Source organism: Gymnodraco acuticeps, unplaced genomic scaffold (genome assembly GCF_902827175.1).
Source record: "Gymnodraco acuticeps unplaced genomic scaffold, fGymAcu1.1, whole genome shotgun sequence".
In the NCBI taxonomy this organism is placed as follows: domain Eukaryota; kingdom Metazoa; phylum Chordata; class Actinopteri; order Perciformes; family Bathydraconidae; genus Gymnodraco; species Gymnodraco acuticeps.
This window is the reverse complement of record NW_022990928.1, coordinates 155,725-169,835: the sequence shown is the minus strand read 5'-3', so window position 1 is coordinate 169,835 and position 14,111 is coordinate 155,725. Positions and strand designations below refer to the sequence as shown.

The 14,111-nt window shown below is 41.2% G+C and overlaps 2 protein-coding genes across 4 annotated transcripts; both read left to right on the top strand.

Annotated features, from left to right (window-relative positions):
* The first annotated feature begins 578 nt into the window (after positions 1–578).
* slc35e4 (solute carrier family 35 member E4) lies at positions 579–8,938 on the top strand. Of its 3 annotated transcripts, none has more exons than XM_034234137.1 (3): positions 579–714; positions 2,058–2,668; positions 6,087–8,938. In XM_034234137.1, exons 2-3 carry the CDS (start codon positions 2,077–2,079, stop codon positions 6,617–6,619), a joined length of 1,125 nt encoding a protein of 374 aa, XP_034090028.1. In that variant the 5' UTR covers positions 579–714; positions 2,058–2,076; the 3' UTR covers positions 6,620–8,938. The 3 variants fall into 3 exon arrangements, with proteins under 3 accessions (XP_034090028.1, XP_034090030.1, XP_034090027.1); XM_034234139.1 differs by lacking the exon at positions 579–714 and adding an exon at positions 1,186–1,324; XM_034234136.1 differs by lacking the exon at positions 579–714 and having other exon boundaries at positions 1,861–2,668.
* Positions 8,939–9,819: 881 nt separating this feature from the next.
* smtna (smoothelin a) lies at positions 9,820–13,106 on the top strand. The gene is made up of 8 exons (XM_034234149.1): positions 9,820–9,992; positions 10,462–10,561; positions 10,769–10,844; positions 10,939–11,067; positions 11,162–11,195; positions 12,069–12,189; positions 12,305–12,456; positions 12,591–13,106. Exons 2-8 carry the CDS (start codon positions 10,481–10,483, stop codon positions 12,730–12,732), a joined length of 735 nt encoding a protein of 244 aa, XP_034090040.1. The 5' UTR covers positions 9,820–9,992; positions 10,462–10,480; the 3' UTR covers positions 12,733–13,106.
* The last annotated feature ends 1,005 nt before the right edge of the window (positions 13,107–14,111 follow it).

Below are 14,111 nucleotides of genomic sequence, written 5' to 3'. Positions count from 1 at the left end.
TGTTAATGATATGCTAAAGGAATATAAGGATATCTAAACATAAATGTTAACTCAGGTTTGTTCTCCATTATGTTACAGACATATGCCTACTTAGGTTTTTCTGAACTTTTGCAATAGCTGTTTCTTTTATAATTAATCATCTGGTGAATTTTAGCAAGAACAAGTAAACAAATGTTGCATTCATCGTGGTTTATGTGATGATTTATACTTTCACTTGACTGAACTGGTATCATAAACGACATGAACATTTGAATTGTGAACATATATTTGCATTAAGCTTTACTCAACGCCCTGAACAGTATGATTAACAAACCTGTTTCCTCAACAAACTATGTCCTAAAAGTCATTACACTGTGTAAAGTTGAGGGAATATTGAATGGTGTGGTATAATGCACTATAGCCTATTATTGTTAATATTACTAAACAAACAAAGAACACATGCATCTGTTATAGGTCATTATTAGCATTATGTAAATTAAACCCAGATGTTGCTAACTACTGTATGTTTTCATTTTCTTATTTGCATTTTGCGGTTGAGGTTGCTTTCAGCTTGCACCATGCCCTGAACTGGCATCGCCCTTTAAAGCGAACATCCAATGACACTGAAGCGCGTCCGCTGCCTCGACCAGCCTGACAGCACGGTGACCCACAGCCGGAGGTTTATGAGGGATGCTGCTGCTGACAGTGTTGCGGAGGTACTCGTCGAAGAACAAGGTAAAAACCTCATATATTCTAAGAAAATGTCAGTGACCGCAGTTATAGTTTTGCTAATGTTGACTATACAAATGTAAGCCAACACCGTGTCAGGTAGCCAGAGTGAAGGTTGGTGTTGTTTTGATGTAGCAACCTACTGCTAGCTGTTAGCTTTAGTCGCAGTCATACATCTGCCTTCAGAAGTGCGCTGGTCGTTGAAGCCGATTTTTGGAATGGCCATTGTGGCCAAACGGTGATACTACAACTAACGTGACGTCATGTTGGCCCAAAAAGACTATTTCCCATTGTCTAACATTTCTTTTTAAGCCAGTGAAACTTCATGCATGAATACTTTCATGGCCCTTGTTTAAAAGATTAGGGTTTAAAATGCGCCAAAAGCTGAATCCATGGTTATTTTACCTCTCCATTCATTTGACTCATGGGAGCGGGAGATCGGAGGAGGGGCAAAAGTACCCGGATTATCCGGGTACTTCCTGAATCTACAGCCGCTTCAATGTTAGGCTTCATGCGCCACTGAGCGACTCTCATAGGAATGAACAGAGCCTGTCTCCGACTCAGTATCCAGTTGTCTTTATACATGTTTGGAGTCCAGTGACAGTCTGTAGCAGAGGTGAGCTAACCTAATCAACCTTGTTTATCTTATTCTGGCTCAAAAAGAAAATGTTGTGCTCTGTTTGCGCCAAACGGGAAACCGATAGCTAGCTACATGTTATACTGTGTCAAAAATAAACCGAGCTAGTCTGTGTTTATGAACAACAACAGTGAGTTGTCAGGGTTTCCCTCTGCTACAGTCAGTGCTGGGAAATGAATCACACGATCTCCTTGGGCAATGAAGTACGCTGCTATTTAAAGCCTTAACCATCACCTCTGTCAGCTGCGGCGGCGGGGCACTGTCTGGTATTTATTGCATTTCCTACATTTATTGCGTTAGTTTTCCTATGGTGTTTACTTCAGTGCTGTTTTTTTTTGGTGCAACACCGTGAAATCGTCCGCGTCAGTCCATTGGTGAATGTCAGGGTAGTAACCAATCCCTCGGTCCTCTTATGGGGAGACGGGACGTACTGTTTTCCAGCCCGCCCTCCTCAGTCCTCCCTCCCTGTTTGTCTTGCTGGTCCGGCATATGTAATGTTGCCTGCGCGGGGTAAGTTACACAACCAGCCCGTCATGCAAAATAGAAACACGTGTCTATTGGCGGTGCTGAAAAATACAGGTTCACTGAATAACAAAGACCCGAGAGGATGGATAGATAGCTGTGTCGCATGTTATTTAACCGGTTTTACTGCCACAACCATGCCGGTTTGATCATGAATTTTAATTGGATATGACATGTGTTTTCCTTCCAGAGAGGACAATGGTAAGAACATGATCAGCGCCGATGGCTTCTCAAAATGCGAGGCGACTCTTCCAGAGGGAGCAAGGAGGAGGCCACCCGCAGAGACGCTCCATCTGCTGTCAGCTGTTATTGTTTGGCTTGTGACGGGAACCACCATCTCCAGCCTCAACAAATGGATATTTGCCGTGTATAACTTCAGGTACCCTCTACTGCTGTCAGCGCTGCACATGCTGACAGCTATAGTGGTGGACTATGGGCTGATCAAACTGCAAGTGATCCGCCATAAAGAGTCTGCAGTGCAGGTGCTGACCCACAGTGCAAAATGTAAGGTGTTCCTGTTGAGTCTGACTTTCTGTGCGAGTATCGCTTTTGGGAACATTGGTTTGAATTATGTCCAGCTGTCGTTTGCACAAATGATCTACACCACCACCCCGATCTTTACTTTGGCCATCTCTACGCTGATCCTGGGCAAGCAACACCATTTCCTCAAGTACACAGCCATGATGCCCATCTGCCTGGGGGCCTCCTTCAGCATCATGGGAGAGGTCCAGTACGACCGGACCGGCTGCTTCTTTGTGTTTGCAGCCACCATGTTGAGGGGCGTCAAGACCATTCAGCAGAGTAAGTACAACTGAGCCTCTTCATTCTCCTGCCTCAGACTGTTAACATTTAGTTTTCTGTGTTTTTTTCCTGTCACTATAGAACGTTTCCTTTTTCATCTTTTAATACTCTTTTTATACTGGAAAATGCATCTCATGCCACAGACACCAGAGGTTATTTTAGTGCCTCACCCCCTCCTACATGGTCCTGGAACTTTTTTGATTCACTTCTCAGTTCAGTAACACGTCCTTACATTAAAGTGGAAAGTCACACTGGCATCATTTCTGGTTGCTTAGGGAACGTTATACAAACATCAGTAGACAGACTGTACGTGCTGATCCGTGGTCGGACTGGCATTGCTGGTTTATGAAAGAAACGGAAGAACCTTTTCAGTCGTCATCAGCTCAGAAGCTTAGATAGAGTTTCCTTTATTTGTCCCCTACGCTTCTGGACACTATTTGTTGTTACATACTGCATTTGGTGAAGAGACGCGCAGAATCACTGTAGACTATAGGATCTGGTAACATTTTAACATCTCTCGACAATTTTATTCAATGTCAATTAATAATCTTTTTTTTGTTTAATTTTTACTTGCTGGATAATCCTGGTAAAACAAAGAGGATTTTGATGACTAAACAAACATTTTGACTTTGCATGTATGTCAATAGTTTAAGGATTCCTTTCTTGAACGAATGTTATTAAGGCTGAGTAGTGCCAATTATCCAATGTACTCATGTATCTAATGTTCTGTGTTCTCAGGAAAGCCTTTGTAGCAGGATTTGCCTTCAAGTTAGTTTGTAGAGGATAAGGTTTTCTCACATAATTACTCTCCATAACATTGTAGCTACCAGAGAAAGAAAAGCCAGTAATGAGTTTCTAAACATACATCAAGGTGTATATATAGAGCTCCTGTATTAAATGGTTATGTAACACTAAGCAGTTATTCAGGTTTTCCCAGAAGGTTGGAAGGCTACATACTTGGTACCTCGAGATTACTGAGGCAGGCTTGTGACTATCGGGTCATCAGTTCAAATAATCCGGTGTAGCTGCTCAGTGACGCACAGTACAAGACTGTAAACATGTGCTTCACTAACAGGCAATGTAACTTCTGCCTTCAAAAAAAGTGAATCAAGTTAAAAAAGGAGGCCCTGCTTTTGGATTTGGAGGCAGAATGTATAAACAAGGTCCAGCAGGTTGAAGCACATTAGGCGCAGCGTGAGAAACAAATAACGAGAAAAAGATGAGTAAAGTGTCGCTTGCACACTTTTGGCTGTCTGTGGAGACCGAGTTCCCCCAACTCGCCAAACTCCCAGTCCGCCCCTGCCTCCCCCTACCTGTGTGAGTGCGGGTTTCCCACTAAAGTAGGGCTGAGTGCAATAAGGAGGCAAAGTTGACGTGCAGTGTGTTGCCGGGAGCATGTAAGGATTTATCCACGATGTTGAAAATGTTTCAAACATAAAGATAAAAAGGTTTAATGTTTTAAGGACGGTGACGCTACCCAGCCAATCAAATGGCTGCAGTCAGTGAGTCAGCACGATAGATTCAAACACAGAGACGAGACAAGAAGAGAGAAACACTCGGAGTCATTTCAAATGGCGTGCTCAAAAAAGAGAAAGGTAGACAGCGAAAACAGAGCATTTAATTATGTGTTCTCTTACTGGACCTCTTTGAAATGCAATTGAATACCCCTGGATTCTAACAACAACAACAACAACAACAATAGCAATAATGTTCTGTTCTTATGTTCTCTGGGGGAGGCTCACCTTCCCACACTTTGAAAACCCCTGATCTAGAGGTTGTCTCAAGTTTCCAAAATCTATTTCCATCTCCACATGTTGTTGTTGTTGTAACTCTGTTTCACTTATAAGTTTACTTTTCTCTGAGGCACTCTGGTAGTGCACATGTTTTTGTCTAACACAATTCCCCAGGTTTGCCACTGGCTGTGACGAAGTGTTCACAGTGACGTGAGTTCTTACTAAAACATAAAGAGGTTGTATAGATGTGCTACTTGTCCAGACCCATGATACATGTCCGGTTCCAAACTGGAGGTGCATCATTTCCTGCTTATCAGACAACTTCATAGCTTTGGCTTGAGTTCACAGAGAAGAGTCTGTCCTTGTTGTTTTGACTAGAAGCACACTGGAACCCTCTGTCATTATTCCACTCAAATATAGGTCTTTCGGGTATTTTACAGGCTTTGAAGTGGCTTAACAATTTCTTCGAAGTAGGAAATGCAGTTGAAGAAAAAATACTTTTGTCTTTTGAATCATTTTTGTAACTGCTGCGTATGTTTTTGTGTTTACCTAAGGTTGTGTAAAAGACATTTTGTTCTTACAGTATATCTTATATTGTAGTTCTCTTGAGCACACTTTGTAGTGCACGCTTTGTAGTGCACGCAGGGAATATAAGATAAGACGGGCCTTTATTTATCCTAGGGAAATCACCTGTCATGGCAGCAACAGATATTACACATGAAATACAAGTAAAATAAACATGTATTCACCTATAATATAAGAATATAATCAGCACTTGTACATTTTGACTGTGTCCGGTCACCTTCCACAATGGCTGATGTGTTATCCTTAAATTACAAATGTCATTTTTTAAAGCAACATTCAAAACTTAAGTCATAATGTGTATAAAGAACAAAAACCTTCAACATTGATTTTGGAAGCGCCAGATGAAAAACAAGAAATGGCCAGTAGAAATGTTCAGTTCAAGGTCAAGCGAACTTTATTGTGAATCTTTCAGTTTGTGTTTGAAGACAGAGATCGAAATACTGTTTCCCACAATCATGAAGATAAAAAGAATACAAATATATATATATAATTTAAGTAACAAGATATATATACATACACACACCTTACCTCCACAGTGGCAGTGGAGGTAAAACTTAAGTTCAGACCCCGAGTGAATGACGGACATCTTACAGTCAGACTTGATCTACACATGACACTGTCCATGTCAATAAACACGTTCATGTTTTTAACCGCCACAGATATTTCTGTTTACCTAAGGTTGTGAAAATGGCATATTAGCAATCCTCTTTCACACTTGTTGTTACAGTTGACCTTATTAGTTAACTACTCTTTGTAAAGGAATGACACAAGTGCCTCTCATCTGCCAAATACAGTGTACATTTAACTCTGTCGGGTAAATAGGTCACCTGCAACCACAGCAGATACATTTTCTTTATATATCAATTTTATAAGACAATAAACCTTCATTAAATACATGTATGACCTATTTCTACTGTATGTTACCACTGACTGTCCAATCAAACGCTTTCTACATATATTTTAGAAGTAACAGGGGCCAGTAGAAATGTAACGTAACCCTCACAATAGCAGACCTTGAGTTGTTCAAAGTCTACACATGACACTGTCAATCAACACCGTCATGTTTTGTAATGGCTGAAAACATGTCTCTGTCTCCTCAGGCATCTTACTCCAGGAGGAGAAGATCAACTCTGTGTTCCTGCTCTACCTGATGTCCATTCCCAGCTTCTGCATCCTGGCGGTGGCCGCTCTGGCCTTAGAGAACTGGGCAGTGCTGGAGTCCCCGTTTCACTACGACTGCCACCTGTGGGTCTTCATCCTGCTCAGCTGCCTGGGCTCAGTGATGTACAACCTGGCCAGCTGCTGCGTCATCACGCTCACCTCCGCCGTCACTCTGCATATCCTGGGCAACCTGAGCGTGGTGGGCAACCTGCTGCTGTCTCAGCTGCTTTTCGGCAGCGAGCTCTCCGCCCTGAGCTGCGCCGGCGCCGTGCTCACGTTATCCGGCATGCTCATCTATCAGAACTCAGAGTACATCGTCAGCTTCATGGACGCACGCAAAGCCAAAGCCGAAAAGTCTGAACATGTGGATCCTCACACTACAAGCGGAGAGGACGTGGACAAAACTAGTGAATCTGAACCGACGCACCCTCAGCCGAGAGCAGACGGGAAACGGGAGGATAAGATAGACTGAACAGAGAGGATGAAGGAGAGAATAAAATGAAAAGCCTCTTGCTGTAGTTGTCTACCGTTTGTGTCTGTAAGTGGTCAAGAGCAGCAGCAGAGGGAGTGTGACCTTATAAGGCCATAATCACTGATGATGTGACAGATTTATTCTATTTGACTTAACGTCCTCCTTCATTTCTTCTCTGGTCACACCGAAGACGAGTCTTTAGAGAGGTAGAGCTTGCCTTTACTTGTCATGGTTGAATTCTCTCCTTCATCTGTAGGTCACTCAACCATAGCCTGTAGCGGTATATGCATGCATGAGCACACCAAACGGTCTGATACCTCATGAGGTATTCACACGGTCACTCATACTCCTCCACTGTGAACATGTTCTCATTGACAGAGGGCTCTGAGCGTGTTTTGGGCGGCGGTCGTGGATCCTGCAGAGAGCCTGGTGTGTATCACTCCGTCAAATCTGAACGGCACAGTTTGTACTAAAAATATATTTGAATGGTACTGTGAGCTGACATTCACCTGGCCCTGCCACGTGAGGGACTGGGGTTTTGGCAGCTTTTCTTTTTATTGTCATGTGAAGCAGGCAGCTTGTTAGATAAGGACACTAATCGTTATATTCAGAGGCAGCAACGATGGACAAAGCCAACATAATTGTGCAACTCTTTCAACTCTTTTCCTCTACTGAAGCACATTTGAACTTAAAGAGGTCTGCATGGTTTGTTCTCACATATCACCCTCGGTGTGGCTGCAGTTGAGGCCTAGATTTTGTTCTCAGGCTGTCTCTGTAGAATAAATCCAATTATTTCCATCAGTGCGCTCCTCGCTGTAGCTTTCCTCAATAGTTAGGTTCACGAGTTCTCTAAGGAGTGTCACTCAACTTTAGCTGCCGTGTCCCTGTGGAAGAGATAAGGGAAAAGACTATTTAAGGTTGCTTCTTAAATCCAATCTTCAGTTAGGTTTGATGTTCCCCTCTCTGCCGGGGACATCTTCTTAAAGTTGGGAACACTTCCTGAAAAAAAACTGACCTCTGCTGAACTGTTATGTTTTAGTTTTTTTCAGTATTTGAAAATCATTTTACTGACATTATTTTATTTTGTGACAAAACACATTTTATCCCGCTTTTAATATTTTTGTGTCAGAAAATATAATTTTTTGAACGGCCAGAGCAGTCTCTGGCTTTGTGATGCTGTAGATGTCGGTCCTGAAGTGTCTTGCACATGCATACGTTTTAACATTACAGCGAAGTCTGTTACGATCCCTCCGACATGTACGTTGTGCCAAATGTCTCCATAAGATTTCTGGTACCACTGTGCGAAATATTTGTTCTGTCATCAATCCAACACGATCATTGCTCACTGGCAGTTTGATTTCTCACAAGACGACGATAACAACTAAGCCATACGTCAAGGTTTTTTTATTTATGACACCCGCCACGTTATGCCATAAAAATAACTGCAGGCAGCATTGTTTGCTTAAATATTTTACTATTGCATATTTAAAATGTCAAGGGTGCAAAAATACATAACATCATATGTACACTTTTCCCACAGTCAATTATTGGGAGAATACACATGAAAAGATTTTATTTAGCAGTTTGATAAATAGTTTTGTGGGTGTAATATTTCAAAACTAGTTTGTGTGCAGCAGATCATTTCACTGGTTTTACATGATTGAATACCTCAGATGTTAAATAGGAATTGTTATGCCCTGTGTTCTTTTATTATTAACTACTAGACTGAGACCAAGCAGCTTGACGCCCACCACAATAGAACTGCAGCATGTGAATGATTTCACTGTGTCCAGTAGGCCACAGATGTTAACATATTTCAAAACACTCATGTTGTGTCCAAGGACTCCATCTTTTAGTTTGACCTCTTTTAACAATCACTAACTTGTGGGAGTGTGGCTGCTTGTCTTCATGTACATCATGTTGAGTAGATTGTGAGTGTGGGGCAAAGAAACTGTTGCACTTAAAGAGGTTACGAAGACGCTGCCTTCAAAGCCTACGGTTCCTGTGTAAATACTGGTTTAAACTGTTTGAAAAGCTAGTTTGGTGTACATAGTTATTTTATGATAGTAGTGTATTTTATAGTCATATATGGCTGGTTTAAGCTAAACTGATTCAAGAATGAAGCGTTTGCCTCATGCCTTATTTGGACATTATGTAGATAAGACAGAAGTGATTTGATTTGTCATTTTGTCCATTTCTTTGATCCATACTTTGAATGCCAACAGCGGCTGGTGCTTCTGTTGAGGGGTAAAGAAATGGGCGTTTCATAAACACTGCAGATGCTTGAAATAAAAAATACAATAACAATTACCAAACCAACAACCTCTTTGACTCAAATGTTTTATTTTTATTTTACAGTTAAAGTTTAAATTCATATTTCTATCCTAGTTTTTCAAAAATGTCAATGAAATATCTAACTTCTAAATACATGTTTATGGCCTGATGGTGTTAAATGCTATATTACCTTTTAATTATTTCGTTTTTTTTTGCCATTTACAAGTGAAACTATTCAATTACATACATTTACCACATTGAGTTGATGAAATCTGTACAAATGACGGCTGCAATTTAAGGGTATTTTTATTACAGATTAAACTTTCAATCTTTATAACGTGAACACATCTCCTGCAGTTCAACCTAACACTTGTCATAGTACTTTTTCTTTGTTAAATACATTTTGTTGTTAGACATCCAAATGTTATTTTTAAGCAGCTGTGCATGTTCACCACTAGGTGGAGCAATTTGTCTAATTCTGATTTATTAGATTGTTCTCTAAATCTGCGTGAACTTAAATACTAAATACTGACTGATGTAGTTAAAAAGTGTCACTTGCTAACTGTGTTTCTTTAAGTGTGTGTGTGTTAGTGTGTGTACGCCCCCTGTCCTCAGATTCCTCTGTTTCTGTAAACAGAGTGGTCACTGCTCAGACTTTTGCCTGAATAAGGCAGTGCTCCTCACTTTTTTTTCAACCTTTTTAACCCGTTGTTTCCCAGTCACAGGAGTTTCACGCTGCAGCCTCCAGATGAAGCGGTACAAACTGTGAAGAAAAAGAAAAGGTTTTGCCCCACAACATTTCACATGACATCATCGAGGATGCAGGGACTAGAGGAGGAGAGACTGCTGAGGGGGACAGAATCATCTCCCCTCCTCCTCCTCCTCCTCCTCCTCCTCCTCCTCCTCGTTCTCCTTCCCATCTTGGGTGGTTCATGTAAGCAGCCTCCACTCGCTCTCCAAACATGCATCCTTATGAAGCGCTGCGGTGTGAGGTGGGATGTCAGGGCTGAGATCTCACAGCTCTCCAGTATACTCTGAAGGACCCAGGACAGGCTGAACACTTTCTAAGGAGCCACAAAAGTTTGCACCCTGGAAACAGGTGGGTGACACTGCACCTCATCACACACATCATCAGGGTCTATTTCTCACACTTGTATTGCTTTATTCTTCCCATGTTGTGCTTTAGGCTTCCTGCCACTCCTTCCCCCCCTCTGTCTGAGCACATAGTTGTACGCTGCTATCAGATTCTTAGGGTCTTGTTCCGCCACATTACTATATTTGTACGTGTTTTTGGCCCTTCTCTGGTGCACTCGGGGCCCGAGATGCACTGAGAGGTTCTCCAGTAAGACAAACATTTCCTTCCAAGGCTGCTCACTTTGTGACTCACACAACTGTTTATATTTGAATGAGTGTGATTTTATGCTCTGCTCGTGACATTTGCACGCAACAATACAAAGTATCTCGTCTGTGGAACAGATTCAAACCTTGTCAATAGTTATTCAGACCAAGTTTTTGCATTAATGTTTTTTTTATTCTCAAAACCCTAAGTGTGTTTTTATCCCAACTAGTTGATTTGCTTCTCAAGAAATGGAATCAAAAACTGACGATGGATCAGTGGCCACGGGAGAACTGTCTGCTATTGAAGATGAAGAAGTTCTCAACAAGATGGTGAGCCGATGTGTGACTTTTAATGAAATATGTCTCTAACCACAGTGCTGGAAGAAAAAGGAGAGAGTTGTCTTTGTGTAAAGGGGAACAAAACTCACAGAAAACCTTGCATGTTTAATTCAATGAATCAGCCCTTTGTATTTGCTGCGCTGATGATATTTATTCCCCCCTCTGACACTCTGAACATTTCTCAAATGGTCTTTTAAGCTGGATAATGCAAAAGATTTTGAAGAGAGAAAGATCTTACGTGCTGCATTAAGGGACCTGCTCAAGAAAAAGAGAGGTAAAATCTGATGCAAATTACCATGATAGAATCTGTAATGAACTTCTGAAGTTTTGCTCTATTACTAAATGTCCCACCACTCCTCTCTCCTCAGATAAGCGAGAGCAGGATCGAGGGTCGAGGCAGCAGGACTTGAGGCAGCAGGGGCTGAGTAAAGGAGGGGCCACCGGGGGGGCTGTTAGCATCGGCAGAGTATCCATGAACCAGCAGCCTCCAACAAACAGTGAGCTTATAAAGATGTCAGACACTCTGTGATACTTCTATGTTTTGTTTGAACAATGAAGATTCTTGACTTTTGATTCTCTGCATTTTGTTAGAGACGTCAGGCCAGGCCTCTCCATCAGCAGGCAGGTGAGTCAAATGTATTTTCAGTTTGACATGTTTGGTGTCTTTAACTGTAATGTCTGGGAACAGTTATGGCGCTTATTTAATCCCAGATATGCCCACACACACACATACACACACACACACACACACACACACACACACACGCACACACACTTTTTCTTTTTTCTGGAAAGGGAGTGGTGAGCGGAGGGGGAATTCAGCTGGTTGCTTTCTGCAAACTCACGAGGCCACTAAATCTAACCACTGTACCTTTAAGTACCCAGATCCACAAAATGTTACTTGATGTTTTGGAAATAATCATAAAAGGAACCACATATTTTCTAGCCTGACCTTAGTTATTTATTTAGTTGTTATTTGATGCCTTTGTTTTTCAGTCCTTTTTTAAATACTTTTTAATTATTGGCTTATTTCATTAACAGATGCACTTTGCTCAGAATATAAACTCATATTTACATGGAGTATAGGTAAATCACAACAAAAAACTCAACTGAAATTGTATTTTAACTAACTAAACTATTTGTATCCCTTGCTTTTATTTATTCTAGTGTCTTTTTTATATCTTACGTTGTGTTTTTAAATGTTGCAATTTTTAGTCTTGCTCGATACATTTTTTTGTTGTAGTTTTTGCATTCGTTACTTATTTTCTGTGCTGTTTTAATGTTGCATTGTGAAGAGCTATGGTCTACAATACATCTGATGAAAAGTGCTGAATAAATAAAGTTGAGTTGAATGTTAACTGTGAGGTAAATCCTAATGACATTTCTAGTAGGAGCCTGATGGTTGCAAAGCAAAGTCTTCATATGCTAGTCTTTCACCCCAAAAAAGGACACAATTACATTTATTAAGCAAAGCATTTGTTGTTTTATTTCTCCTTAGCAAGGCCAGTCCCGCTTTAGCCTCAGCCCAGAAATGTCCTTCTCCTGCTGCAGCACCCAACATTAAAAATGTCAAACAGATGCTTCTGGACTGGTGCAGGGCCAAAACAGAGCCATATGAGGTAAACATGGCCTACGTCTTTGTGTCTGTAAATTATTGCCCAATGGAGCTAAATATAGCTCTGCCCCTTACGTTTCATTCTCTGTCACTATTTCTCCTAAACTGAAACAACTCAGGGAGTGAACATCCGAAACTTCTCCTCAAGTTGGAAGGACGGCATAGCCTTCTGCGCCTTGGTGCACCGCTTCTTCCCCGATGCGTTCGAGTACTACACCCTAAATCCCACCAAGCCCAAGGAAAACTTCGAGTTGGCCTTCAGCACCGCAGAGTGAGCCGTCTTCCCTTATATGAAGAAGCAGGAGCATCTTGTCTGATACACAGTCCAGCCCTGTCTTGCAGTTCAAAACAAAGTTATTTATCTAAGTTTGTCTCAAGTGGTTTTGTCTCTGTGTCTGTCTGCAGGAGGCTGGCTGGCTGCCCCCCCCTGCTGGACCCTGATGACTTAATCCGGATGAAAGAGCCTGACTGGAAGTGTGTGTACACGTACATTCAGGAGTTTTACCGCTGCCTGGTGGAGAAAGGCCTGGTCAAAACCAAAAAGTGACTGTAGACTCAGAAAGGCTTTGATAATCAGCTGTGATTTTATAATTCACACAATCAACACGCACAAGCTGAGATCAAAAAGATAATACCAAGCACCTTTTTACATTTTGTCTGAGTTGATATTACGTATTTAATGTGTCTGGCTTATGTAAATGCACAGTGCCTTATGTGAAGCCTTTGTGGTTGTATTTGAAAGGACTCTTGCTCTCAGTGGACAGCTGGCACCTGGGATAAATGCATTCCTCTGAAATTACACATCTGCATTAATCCCAGTCACAGCTATGGAGACTCTGGGAACACATTGTATCATGATGCTGTTGAGGGCCTGAGGGTGTGAGTATTAAAAAAACGCATTTAATAAAAATCCATCCATTATTCACTTTGTTCTTCTTTTTTTTTTTAAATAGCTGATGGCTAAACTTAATTGTACTGTAGATATTTGTGTTTTATTTGCTTTGAGACGTTATTCAGCAAGTATGCATGTATTATTTAAGACTCTTCTAATTTGTAATAGATAGCTTTGATATATATTCGGCTTGGGCTTCAGACTTTACATTTATAATGGAAAACCTGTTAGAAATGTAGGACTATTAGTTTAAAAGAGGCGTTCAATGACAAGAAATATAATTTGTAGGATCCAGTGTTTTATGAGCTTGACAAACACAGAGACTATCTCACTTCTTCTATCCTCTGCCTTTTGTGAGGCCCCTGATACTAAAATGGCTGGAATACTCCTTTTTAATACAACAATAACTCTTAATCTAACTATTATGTGAGGAATCTGTGTGTTTGTAGGTGCATCACATTTATCCGTTCCACTTCACACTTGGTTGCCAGGGCCCCAAGGGAGTGTCAGTGCCAGATGTGGTGTTTTTTGGCCAGATGGTAAAATTATAACAACAAAATTGGCCTGAAACTTTTGGACCGTAAGTTTCAAAAACAAAATCTGTCCATCAAGTTGAATCTATCCGTGAAAGCCTCGCCTGAACCTATTGCCACCTAGATTTTCTTCTTTACATCTTGAGCAATGGTCACCAGTTTTGATACAGGACATCTTTTGACCAAACCAGGAAAAGTCACCGTTTCGTGTTTTTGATGTTCCTGACTGTTTTGCTAGCTGGCCCTTATAACCATAACCGTCTCATATCCTGTACGTTTTGCGCTACTGCAACCATGTTTATAATAATAATAATAATAATAATATATTATATTTCTATAGCGCTTTTCTTGAACCCAAAGACGCTTATGAGACGAGTGTAGATACAGTATGTTGTCTGAGCGTCTATGACCAATTTTGTGTCATTTTGTCAACACGTGGCGCTGTAGCAGTATCATATAAATATAAAGGAAGGAATCTCTTTCTCCAGATGTGCACTCTAT

What these genes read in the sequence shown, in the direction of transcription:
- slc35e4 (XM_034234136.1), top strand. Translation starts at nt 2,041, where the DNA reads ATGTGTTTTCCTTCCAGAGAGGACAATGGTAAGAACATGATCAGCGCC. An exon ending in CGTCAAGACCATTCAGCAGA is followed by an intron (nt 2,669 to 6,086) that starts GTAAGTACAACT and finishes CTGTCTCCTCAG; the next exon opens with GCATCTTACTCCAGGAGGAG.
- smtna (XM_034234149.1), top strand. Translation starts at nt 10,481, where the DNA reads ATGGAATCAAAAACTGACGATGGATCAGTGGCCACGGGAGAACTGTCT. An exon ending in AAGAAGTTCTCAACAAGATG is followed by an intron (nt 10,562 to 10,768) that starts GTGAGCCGATGT and finishes TGGTCTTTTAAG; the next exon opens with CTGGATAATGCAAAAGATTT. An exon ending in TTGGCCTTCAGCACCGCAGA is followed by an intron (nt 12,457 to 12,590) that starts GTGAGCCGTCTT and finishes GTCTGTCTGCAG; the next exon opens with GAGGCTGGCTGGCTGCCCCC.